The sequence below is a fragment of the Tiliqua scincoides genome, chromosome 11, assembly GCF_035046505.1.
Source record: "Tiliqua scincoides isolate rTilSci1 chromosome 11, rTilSci1.hap2, whole genome shotgun sequence".
NCBI lineage: Eukaryota > Metazoa > Chordata > Lepidosauria > Squamata > Scincidae > Tiliqua > Tiliqua scincoides.
The window spans coordinates 13,550,408-13,563,159 of NC_089831.1; the positions used below are offsets into that span (position 1 = coordinate 13,550,408).

At 49.1% G+C, this 12,752-nt stretch overlaps 1 protein-coding gene across 4 annotated transcripts in view; it reads left to right on the plus strand.

Annotated features, from left to right (window-relative positions):
• Positions 1 to 12,752, plus strand: part of FEZ1 (fasciculation and elongation protein zeta 1) — a 50,267-nt gene that overhangs the window by 1,483 nt on the left and 36,032 nt on the right. For all 4 annotated transcript variants that reach the window (XM_066639536.1, XM_066639537.1, XM_066639538.1 and 1 more), the window contains exon 2: positions 8,536 to 8,877. In XM_066639536.1, the coding sequence (XP_066495633.1) occupies positions 8,567 to 8,877 (311 nt within the window). In that variant the 5' untranslated portion in view covers positions 8,536 to 8,566. The remainder of the gene's footprint in view (positions 1 to 8,535; positions 8,878 to 12,752) is intronic.

Here is a 12,752-nt window from a genome sequence, read left to right on the forward strand (position 1 = left end):
AAGTGCTATTTGGTATAGGGAAAGGCCTGTGCTCAGAGTCAATGGCCTCTTAGCACAGAAACAGAGAGCCAAGTTCAGAATCTTGGTACAGAATCATTGACAACTTAGCATAGAAACAGAGAGCCGGGACACTATAAGTACTGTTGAAAAGCAGTGTATAAATATTAGGAATAATAATGGATTGTATCCCAAGTTCTCTTTCTGCTGACTTAAAGAGGCTTGCGCATGCAGAAGTTCTGTCACGTGGTTTTGGTGCACTGAAATCGGAGTGGAATCCTGACTTGGCGTTGTGCTTGTGCAACATGTAGCACAAGGTGTTGTGCATAAATTGCCACTGTCTGACTGTAGTGACATTTCTTCTTGGCATTCTTTCACATGGTGCAGCACCGAGAACCCTGTTTAGAATACCACCTAATAATTTCACATAAATGGCTAGAGTAATAATTTCTTAAAATACAGCTCATTAGAAGTTAAAATGCAGCGTGTGGAGTGGGATGTGCTAGTGGGCAAGTGTATAAAGGCATCTGCATGAGCGCTAAGGCACGAGGCAGTGCGCAACCTGCCACTTCATATCTTGTAGCGACTAGGACTAACCGACTGGAAGACCATAAGGTGTTTTTTTTGCTATCTATTTAACTAAAAGAACAGACACCTGTTCTAATGTTGGCCACCCTCCTTCAGTGGGCCCACAACTGCCTCACTGCTGTTGCCTTCAGCTGCTGGTATTTGCCACCATTCCTGCCACCTGCTGGCTTGCCAAGGGCACAGCTCCTCTTTCTCACTGCCATTGCTGCTCACTTCTCTGGGCCAGAGGGAGGAGGAAAAGTAGGAGCAAATCCAGGGTGATTTTGACATTGGGCCCTTTGCAAGGGGCAGCTGCCCATGCTTTCAGCTCCTAAGTGACCCCCCCGGTGGTGGCCTTTGGTCTCTTTCAACCGAATGAATGAGATGTAGGTGCCTCTCTAGCTAGGACATTGATGGTCACAAATTGAGGGGTGCTGAGGCTTTTCTGAGCCAACACTGGAGAAGAAAGGGGGCCAAGACATTTGCGTTCCCAGGAAAATGTGATTGTGTGTGGACACGTGTGGATCCTGCTGAAGTGAGAGGCAAGGAGAACCTGGTCCAGGGCTGGTCCAAGACCTTCTGTGGTGGAGCACCAAATCCTGCTCCCCTTTCCTCAATGGCTTGCCGGCTGCCGCTCCTGCTACTCTCTGAGTTTGAAAAGAAAGAGGGGAAACGGAGAGGAAAAGGGAAGAGTGGAGAACATTAGACACTTCCTCCCTCTTCTGCACTGTTCCCCCCCTTCCTTTCTGAATCCAGGCAGTCAAAGGAGGCAGAGGACACCCTCAGCCACATAAACCGACCACTTCGGTCTACTAGATGAGTCCTGGACTGGTGGGGGATGTGTGTGTGCATTTCCCTCTTTCCAACCCTTCTTTGACTTCCACCTTTCACCGCCCCTGTCACGTCGTGTTTCGCCAAAGGGGATGTGAGGCCGCATGTGAAATGAAGCAATGCATCAGAAGCTTTGCTTTTGCCTTCAAAAGCCCAGAGTCCCCTTGGAATTGGAGGTCATTCTCACTCCTGAAGGGAGTCTTGGGGAATTCAAGATGAAGAGTGATGAGATGAAAGCTCAAAAGCCAGAGAGGTCAGTGATGGCAGGGAGAGCTGGGGGGGGGGGAGCTCAGGCTTCCTCTTTCAAGCCTGTCAGTTCCATACTCTGGGGATGACTGAAGGTTGGGGGCTGCTTTTTGTCTTGATTTTGGTTGGCCAGGACTGTGTTCAGAGTTCAGGAGCGGAATAAGAGCAAGCTGTTTCAGGCTGGAGGGTGGTGAATGAAGCATAGCTATTATTGAAGCGGCAGTGGAAGGAGGGAACAGGCTTGGAACAACCAGGGGTGTTGCCGATTAAGATGCAGGTGACGTTGCAGAGCTGTGTGGCAGGATTTCTTGCGGTAAACGCAGCCAGCCGGAATGGACTGTCCAAATACGATGGCTTTTGCCACGTCAAGTGAACATTTGACCAAGGCTCTATTCACTGTGACGTGGTTACAATGAATTCTTTCTCTCACTGGTTTCCACTGTGTTTGAGTTGTACAGCCATCCCTATTGGAGTTGAGTTGCCAGCCATCCCTATTTACCAGGGACCTTTGTTTCTTTCCTGAGACTTGTTCAGGGTAGGGTGATGAGTTCACTTGGGCCAAGCAAAAAAGTAATAAGAGGCCATCCAAGGATGAGCATTGGACTTCTTCCAAGTCTTCATTGGGCTGATGGTAAGCCAAAGGATGGGGCTGTAGGGCAGGAAGGAAAAGGAGGCTCATTTGCAAGAACCCCAACCAGGGATGGTGTTGTAGGTTGGGGTTGAGGCTGACAGCCCATGCTATTAAATCTTCAGTGCCTGTGGTGGCATCCAGGGCCCAGGAGAGGGGGGGGTAAAGAGGGTAATCTGTACCCGGGCCTAGGGTGCAAAGGGGGGCCCAGGAACCAAAGGAAGGGCCCAGAAATTTCCTGGGATCTTATATTTTCCTATCTACTCAGACTTGTTGCCTACACGGGTTGCTGGGGACACTACTGATGCCACATGGGTTGGTAGACCTGGGCTGCAAAGACTTTTCCAGCTGCCTTTATGCTCCCCCTACCCTGTTTTACCCCTCCCTGCCGCTGTTCTGCTTGCCCGTCACCACCCTCCCCAGCTCTGTTTCGTCCCTCCCTCTTTGCAAAAGGGTCCAAGAGAAACTTCGTACCCCCTGATGAAATTCCTCTCGGAGGCTCTGGTGGCAACCAATGTAGGCCTTTGCTTCCAAATCCCCAATGGCCAGTAATTGGCACTAACCTTCTAAAACTCTGAAGGTGAAGTAAGGTCACCATCTCTAAATGAAGTTTTCTAAATGGAGATTTTGTTTTCCAACATTCATATGATGTTGGAGATTCCTGGAGGCCCCCTGAAAATCCTCTGGGATTGATTTCTGTTGTCACCACTTGGAATCTGAACACTGATCCCTGGAGACTTGGCAACCCTGAAGTTTTTCAGGGGTTTCTTGCCAACTTGGGTCACCCTCTGCAAGTGGTGGTGTCTGTGATGGTGTCGCTATACACACAGGGCTGCTGAGACAAAGGGAGGGAAAAGGGGTTGAAACTACCCCTCCCCAATATTTTGGGAATGTAAGATTGGAGCTACTGTCACCCCGTTGTCATCTTCTCATCATTGTTCCTCGTAGAGGAGGAGTTGGGCAGGCTAAGGCAACAGCTGCTGACATCATTGTCATCTTGGGGGGGTGGAGGGGCAGCATTGAGGGGCTGCTACAGGGGCCATTTTCTTCTTGGTCAGGACCTGGAGATGTCACTAGATTCATCTGGGCCAGCGGTTCTAACCTGAAAGTGTTGTAATGGCTGGAAGTGACATCATCAGTTTCGGCTTCAAACCTAAGCTGCAGTTAGTAAAAGGTTTCATTACACAGCGCGCTTGTACTGTTATTTTGCAGAGCTCAGAATTCAAACATTCCAGCTCGGAAGTCAAAGCAGAATGCAGGCTTGTGTCCTTCTCCACCCACACAGCCTTCCCCCCTTTCTAGCATCCCATCTTCCCACCTATTCAGGGCAAAACAGCCTGCCCTGCCCAGCAGCTCTGTACCCGGTATTTTCAGAACTGTCTTTTCATTGGTAGCTGAGCTATGTGCTACGTGGCCCACCTGCAATTGGCTTGTGACCCACTTAGTGGGTCCCAACGTACAGTTTGAGAAACACTGATCTGGGCAGTCTATCAGTGGGTCTTGAACATGGCTTAAATGTTTTTGATGGTGATGATGAGACAGGTTCCAAAGGAACTCTAAGGCCTAATCCAGTCCTGTTTAGGAAGTTCATGCAGGCTGCTTCAAGCTCATTGAGGGAAGGATATCAGGAACAAAGCACTGACCATCTAAATTGGCCCGGCGTCCAGGGATGTTGCATGCCTGGAAATATCTCCAAATCCACACGGATGGCAGCAACAGTTGTTTCTTTGTGCCGGAAGGTTGTCACAGAAACAGATCGACAGGCGAACGGTTCCTTGCATTTGTAATGGCTGCTGTGACAATGGGAGATTATTTAACCCAGGAGAAGCTTTGCTGGCTGCCGCCCATCAACCAGCAACTGGACTGGCTGGAAACAGCAGGCAAATGGGGCAGCTTTCTTTTTTGATTGAACGAGGCATGTGGACTACGGGGGACTTTGGCTTTGTCCCATGCGCGGCTGCTGTGATAATAAACTCATTTTGTAGAACATCATCTCCCAAGTAGTTAAGAATTGCACTTTGAAAACTGGGCTTGTTCTAATTGAAAATCATAAATGCAACCCATTAAAGCAGATTGCTTGGAAGCAAACCGAGCTGGTGGAGAAGTCTTTCTGAAGAGTGTTGTTTTGCAGCAGTTGTTGTTGCCTGATATCTGCTCTGCAAATCCTATTTCCCCAGCTCTTCTGTATCATGTGGCTGGGATAATACAGTGTGCCCCTTTGGCTAGTGACTCTGCTGCCATTGTGAGTGTGCTATGTGGGGTTGAGTTGCATGAGTGGCGGGGCACCTCACTGACAGTGCACGCACCAGGTTATGGAGAGTCCTGGGGCAAAACCCTGTACCAAGCCTCCTGTGGTGACCCCACCTGACCTTTTTGGGCATGTTAGGCCAGGGGCATATTTGTGTTGGGGGGAACATAAGCACTACCTTAACTCTATAGCCCAAGTCAACCAGGCAGGTGGACCTGGGCTCCCAGTTTAACTTGGAGCCTTCATGGCTGAGGTTTGCAGGTCAGGTAGACCTGGAGTCCTGCCTGGTCTTGGAGCCCAAATCTACCTGGGGTCTCATTCCAACTCTGCTCCATTGGCCACTGATGCCCTGCCCAGTGGGCATTCCCCTGGCACCCAACTTTGCTCCCCACGCCAATGGGTGCCCTTCCCCATTGGCATGACAGTTTGCAGGGTGGCCACGCATCCATGGCCCTCCCTGGATCCACCTCTGTATTAGGCATTAATACGGAGAGCTTGGGGGGTTGATGACTCATAACCTTGATGAGTGTAGACCCTTAGCCAGAGCTCTACCTGGCTGATCTTTTATCACTGCATCAAGAAAGGAAGTTCTCCCCAAAGAATCCTGACTTGACACCACTGAAATCAATGAGATCTACTAGTAATGTCTAACTGAATTCTCATTCATTTCAGTGGAGTCAATTCTGATCCACTTCCTTTGGCACAACCCATAGTCAAGAGACTTGATGTGACAGCTATGCTGAGGCTCAGCTGATCTGGGGCTGGTGGCTGCCTGGGAATCCTCTGTATGATGACTTGAATTCCATGACACCTTTAAAAGGGGATTGGACAAGTTTCTGGAGGAAAAATCCATTACGGGGTACAAGCCATGATGTGTATGCGCAACCTCCTGATTTTAGAAATGGGCTATGTCAGAATGCCAGATGCAAGGGAGGGCACCAGGATGAGGTCTCTTGTTGTCTGGTGTGCTCCCTGGGGCATTTGGTGGGCTGCTGTGAGATACAGGAAGCTGGACTAGATGGGCCTATGGCCTGATCTAGTGGGGCTGTTCTTATGTTCTTAACTACAATTCCCAGGAAGCCTTGCAGGTCTCTTGTTATCTGGTGTGCTTCTTGGGGCATTTGGTGGGCCGCTGTGAGATACGGGAAGCTGGACTAGATGGGCCTATGGCCTGATCCAGTGGGGCTGTTCTTATGTTCTTATGCTGGAAGAGAGGTGCTTTAAAATTAACACTTGAGCAGGGACACTGCCTGTTTGCTACTCAGAGTCCCAAACAGCACATCTGTCCCTTTTCTCTATTAAAATCAGACCCTTAAGTCTCTCCAAATGGTCCATCTCCCCTTTCTATTAGGAAGGGAAAAGGAAGAGCGGCATGATGATGATTCATTTTTTTACTGACCATAAGTAATCGGGGCAGCCCTGGGTAGTCCATTTACACCCCTGCTGGTGCAATTAACTTGAGGGTTAGGTGCATAGTCGGCTTCTACTGAGTCAGGCCATTGGTCCATGCAGCTCAATCTTGTGTATGCTGACGGGCAGTGGCTCTCCAGGATCTCAGGCTGGCATTTCCCAGCCCCACCTGGAGATGCCAAAGATTGAAACTGGGGTCTCCGCCCGATCTCATCTGATCTCGGAAGCTAAGCAGGGTCAGGCCTGGTTAGTACTTGGATGGGAGACTGCCTGGGATTACTGGGTGCTGTAGGCTTATACCATAGTCTTTCGAGACTGAAGGTTACCAACCAACCACTTGCATAGTGACTCGGTGTTACCCAGTAGCACACAAAGAATACCAAACTGTAGCTCTTCCTCACTCTGTTCCTGCCAACCTGTAGGAATATTATTTCTACCTGTATCAACGGCCAACCATTCAGCAGATTTCTCCAAAGTCTCGAGGGGTTGAGATGCCAAGCGGTGCATCGCTGCGAGTAATGTCCAGATGGGCTAACCGTGGCTCCATGCCAAGTTGCTGCCCCATGTGCAGGCTTAGCAATGTGGAACAATGATGAAGAGCAATGAGGTGGGCATGATGTACTGGCCTTGGCTCCCAGCCACAGTAGCAGAGCTGGGTTCCAAGCTTGTAGCAGAGGAACAATGAGAGCCACACCAGAGGTGATGGCCATAGATTAGCATGCTTAAGCAAGGGGGGTTGCTCCAACCATGTAGGGATGCAGGTGGGGTGCAGTGAAAGCAAAAGGTATTTGTGAGGGGGTGAGGGCAGCTGAACTATTTCCCCATCCATAGCTTATTCCCAATCATATAGAAAGAGATGGGGGTAAATGTTTTTCAAATGTATACCCCGCTTTTCTCATGGGGACTGTATGTTGGCATCCTTCAGTCTCGGAAGACTATGGTATCGCACTCTGAATAGTGTTCTGGAACAGAGTGTCCTCTCTAGTGCGCAAAGCCTGGGTAAAGTAGGTATGGAGGATAGACTGTTACCCATGCAGCAAATCCCCCCTCTCCACGCCGCTGAAATGGTCCAATGGAAAGGCAGAAGCCAATACGGCTGGTTCCAGCGGCGTTGCAGGAGTTGCCACAACGTGACTGTGTTCAGCCATGAACTGCCTCAGGGACTCTGGCTCCTGATTTTGCCTCGAGGTTGACTCCTGAAGCCTTTTCCATAACTGGATGTAGCCACAAGGCAGCGGAGGTTTGGGATCAGAGTTTTCCTTCTCTCAGACGAGCTGCCTTCCCAGGCTAACGAGTCCCATCTACCCAGGCTAACGAGTCCCATCTACCCCATCTCATGGGGACTAGGGATATCAAATTTACATCAAATTTAAAGCATGCATCATATTAAAATGGTAAAATAAAAACAACAAACAGAACTAAAACAGAAAGAAAACCTGACTCAAATGACTCAACAGAGGCATAACTAGAGGCTCCAGCCCGGGGCAGAGACATTACTTCCGAGTTCTCACCACAGGTGGAGGTGCTGGTGGCTTCATGCTACCTGTTCTTTCTCCTGTGGAGGGAGATGGAGTGGGGGCATGAAGCCACCACAGCAAGGACCCCCACCTTTGGGAGAACTATAAGCAACTCTAGGCAGTCATCTTGCCGAGATGACTTTAAGAGGAGATCGGACAAATTTCTGGAGGAAAAGACCATCATGGTTTATAAGTCATAATAGGTAAGTGCAAGCTCCTGATGTTAGAAGTAGACTACCTCGGAATGCCAGATGCAGGGGAAGGCACCAGGACACAGGTTGTGTCTCGCTGTCTTTTGTGCTCCCTGAAGCATTTGGTGGGCCGCTGTGAGATACAGGAAGCTGAACTAGATGGGCCTTTGGCCTGATCCAGCAGGGCTGTTCTTATGTTCTTAACTACAATTCCCAGGAGGCCTTGCAGGTCTCTTGTTATCTGGTGTGCTCCCTGGGGCATTTGGTGGGCCGCTGTGAGATACAGGAAGCTGAACTAGATGGGCCTTTGGCCTGATCCAGCAGGGCTCTTGTTATGATCTAGCAGCTTTGCACCCCCCTTGGCGTAGCGCCTGTGGCAGGTGCCCCTCAGACTCTGCCCTAGTTATGCCTCTGTGACTGACAGACAGATTCCCCAAAAAGTGAAGGCCTGACGAAAGCATCAGACTTCTGATCACTGTTGGAAAAACCAGTCCACTGTCCTGTAAAGAGAAAGTGTATCAGGCAGCTTCCTAGGTTCAATGTGTCAGAAACACATGGGATGCCTCTAATCTACCAGAATCCCTTCTTTATTGTCTGGTTCCACTGTGTCTCCTACAGCATCAGCCCTTCCATTGCCTCCTGCTTTTTGAGCAGCAGGAGCAAGGTAGTTCCAGGAAGCAAAAGTTCTTCCCATTTTTGCTGCTGTTCTGAAAATGCTGTGCCGTGCAATTGCTGGAAGTGCTGCTCCCAGGCAGTTACTTAGAGTAGATGTCTGCCTGCAGTAGGCAGCTGAGACGGCGTATGGCTCCCGTCCAATATTGCACTTAAGACTGCCGGGCCTGTGCATGGGTAGGTTAACTTCCTTCTGGTATGAGCTCATCAGCGTCCTTTTTGTTTCAGAAGTTGCCCCTCTGCCGTTAGACCGCCCAAGATGGAAGCCCCTCTGGTCAGCTTGGATGAGGAGTTCGAGGATCTGAGGCCGTGCTACATTGAGGACAAGGAAGAGAAGGCCCACTATTTCTATGGCTCCTCTCCACGACATTTGGAGGATCCTTCCCTTTCTGAGCTGGAGAACTTCTCCTCGGAGATCATCAGCTTCAAGTCCATGGAGGACTTGGTCAATGAATTTGACGAGAAGCTCAATGTCTGTTTTCGGAATTACAATGCCAAAACGGAGAACCTGGCCCCGGTGAAAAACCACTTCCAGATACAGGAAGATGAGGAAAATCTGCAGGATGAAGAGTAAGTGGATGAAAATTATTATTATTAAAAATTATCTAAACACCAACACTAGCACTTATGGGCATGTACCAACTTCTCCCCCAGAATCCAGTCCAGGGGAAATCTGTTTTTCAACTTTTGTAGCAGAAGCTGGCTTTTCATGGAGCTGGTCGACCATTCATGGTTTCTGTCACCCCCGCTTAGTGAAGTGTGGCTGTGCGAAGTACTGATCAACCAGCCGTGGTGTCTGTCAGTTCCCCCCTGCTTCTTGAAGTGGAGCTGTGCACAGTGCTTACTGGCTGGTCTTTACACCAATTTGTGAAACCACCACTGCCCTTCCCCCTTTGGAAGCAGAGTTTTTTTCAGTGTAAAAGAAACTTAAATGAAAGTAAAGCACAGGCCATAGTTTGTGCTGATAACTGCACAGGCAGGTGCTTGAAGAACGGCACAGAAACCGAGCAGGCTGCCTGAAGCGAGAAGAGGAGTGGTGACTGTCTGCATTCGAGCCTGCTACAAGTCTACTTTTGAGAAGTGAAGGTGGGGTGGGTGGGTGTGTGGGAGGGAGGGAGGGAGAGAGGGAGGTGGAACTTGCTCTAGAACAAAAAAGCCTGCAGCTGTTTCTGGTTCCATGTGCATCTGTACAGAGCTGAAATACAAAAGGAACATTCATGCAGCCTTCATTTTTATTTCATTGTCTCCCACCCTTTCTCCATGGGGCCCAGGGCAGCCAGTATGATTCTTCCCATGCACCCCATTTTATCAGGTTGTGGAGAGCCACCCAGGGGTGCCCCTGGCATGTGCTCCACACAAGCCTCACCTGTGCAGCCTCCCCTGATAACATCCATTCAGTCTGCTTTGGGATCCTTTGATCGAAATTTTGATGGACTAGTCTGTTGCACTATGTGTTGAATTTTTTTTTCCCTTGGATTCAACACACACAAAGCAGATCACCACCATTTCCTCTCCTGTTGTCATTTTTTTTGGGTGGGGGAGAAGCAGGGTGGCAGGGGAGGAGAGAGATTGAGAGACAAAACCTCTGTAGGAGAAAGATGGGTATATACTGTACTGGGGAAAAAAAATTAAAAGTAAGTTTCATGTTGCAAACTGGAGTTAAAAACTTTTCCTGCATCTTGAAAGACGGAAGGCTATCAGGGTTGGCTGAAGACATCCTGAAGCCCAAGGAGTTGTGCCAAATGCCTTCTCCATACCCACCAATGCACCAGTCACATCTAAGCTCCTTCTCTTTCTCCTCCTGCACCTTGATTTAAAAAAGAAAGCTGGGAGTTGGGCAGATGAGTAAGCACCACAACCCAGAGAGCCACCTGAGTGTAGCAAATGTGCCATAAGACATGTTCACATTGACTCAGGAATCAGCTGTGCCTGTGCGGGCTCCAGAGGACCAGATTCAACCCCTGCGCTGGTTCAACAGGGTGAGTCTGTGCTAGGCGGTGAGGGGTGTGGGAGAGAGTGGTGGGAGGGTGTTCCGGGGGTGAGGAGGTGGCATTTTGGGGCAGGGGGAGATGGATTGGGCCCAGAAGGGGGCAGGATTGGCTGCAGCAGCGCAGGCCAGATCCTATCCCCTTCCCCTGGCCCAAGCAGCCTTATTGCAGTTTAGCAGACTCAGATCCAAGTAGCCCCATAAGAGTGGCTGGGACTCGACATGGCATAAGGGGAAAAATGTATAGGGTGGCGAGTTTCTCATGAGTATTCTGTGGCTCCCTTGGCTGGTTTCTGCAGCTCCCCAGAGAGCCATGACTCACAGTTTGGGAACCGCTGGTGTAGATGATTGCAGGTGATGATCATGCACACTTTTTTTCTTCACTGCATATGCAAAGTGTACAGTATACATGTGTCAAGAATGCTCTAACCAGCTGAAGAAGCTATGGCCAGTGGTGGTTTGAGGAGCTCCAGTATGATGTAGTGATTAGAGTGTTCCAAGAGGAGTGAAAAGCCCTCCGTGTACGTTCTCATTCAGCCATAAAGCTCTCTGGATCACTTTAGGCCAGTTATCATCTCTCAGCCTAGACTACCTATTGAGATTAAAAAGATATTTTTAAAAAAGAGATAAAAATTGACCAAGTGGATAGGAAGAGCCTTACCTGCTGATCTAAGCTTAGGAGGAAAAGTGGGATAGAAACACAATTAGTGATCATTTTGTCTTTCCAATGTGCGTAACACATGCAGTGACATAAATGTGCACAGTCCTCACAAGTGGCGATCCGTGTGGTGCGGTCATGCTTTTCCCTACAGAGAAGTGCTGCCTATATCAGGTAAGCATAAGGTCCGAAGCATCTCTAAGATGGATCGCAATGTGGATCACCGTCAGTATTCCAGCTATTGGATTGGAATTCAGTAACTTGGCATGGATGACCACTTGCTTGGACCACAGGGTTGCTACAGGCCAACCACTTGTGACGAGGTGCGTGATGTTAGCATGGACTTAAATGGCAGATCTTTGCTGCTGAGTGGGGCTTCTGTGTTGGCAGCTCAAGAAAATCCAGCATCTCTTTCACGGATGGAAGCATAATAGTTTTGCTTTGTTATACACTGCAAGGACCAGATTTTCACTCTCTTTGTTCTTTTTGCTGCTGAATCTGTTGCTTCGCTGTTGGGTTCTCTGCAGCTGCTGTAGTTTTTTGGTTTTTTTTTTAATTTCTGAGCTATACCCAGAAATGCAGTTTGTTTTTTGTCTTTCCTGAACAGATGCATTGTTTTCTTGCTGTAAGGACGTGCCGAAGGGCATACATTAGAGCCCCACGTTTTTCCAACTCTGGTTATACAAAATATCCAGTTATTGGACTTTGTCATAGATGGGCATGGCTCTACTCTAACAGGAGTTGATGGCAAAACTCCCATTGATTTGGTGGAGCAGGATCATGGCAGTTCATGTTGCCCCATGGCCCTTTATGTGAGGATGGCCCTATGGAACCAGGACTCCATTTTCCTAAATCAGTGGTTCCTAACCTGGGGCTTGTGAACCGATTTTCAGGGGATTGCGGGAGCTGAGCGCCTTCTTGAAAAGCTAGGTGCCACATCTTGAAAGCCAGCCCTAAACCTCCTGGCATCTGAGATGGTGTATTATATGTGGCCTTGGTTTACTCAGATGTATACTAGCCACTGTCTACACCAGTGGTTTCCAAACTGGAGATTGCTATGCACTTCACCTCCCTGGCATGAATGAGGCTTATTGTTCTGCTGGGGAAACTGTCATTATTGCAGCTGATCTCTCCCTAGTTTTGCTCCATCCTGCCGAGCAAACATGGGGAGAGATCGGTGGCTACAGTGGCAGCCTCCCCTACAGAATGGCAAGCTCTGTTCACACAGGGGAGTGAAAAGGCAGAGCGCCAAATCCAGGAATGGAGCAGAAGTGGAGGAAATGGAAGTGGAAGTCATGGGCTAGAGCAGGGGTGACCAACCTGCAGCATGTGTATCTCATGTGACACGCAGACACTTCCTACGTGGTACATGCAAAGTTGCCTGTCACGGCTGCGCAGACGCTTCTCCTGGCAAGAAGCCCAGAAAATGAGTGACAAGGCCCAGGGTGGGATGAAAATAGCCGAGCAGAAGCGTATCGGATCACGTGGGCAGGGCAAAACCATCTGAGCAAGTCTGGAGAGGACTGAAATACTTTGGAGTGGCATGTTCAAGACTCTGTGTACAAAAAGTGGCACATGGCATGCTGTGGGTTGGCAAATCCAGAGAGTGGGAAGCGAAAGAACCTGACCACCCCCTGACAATCACCAGCCGCTAACATTGATACTGAAACTTACATACTGAAAAGCAGAGGTCTTCCAGCAAGCAGAAATCCACCTTTCGATCCAACTCAAGTTTTTTAGATGGAAGAATTTTTATTTTTTGGTGGTAAATTAAACTACCTCCTTGTCCCTTTTATTATT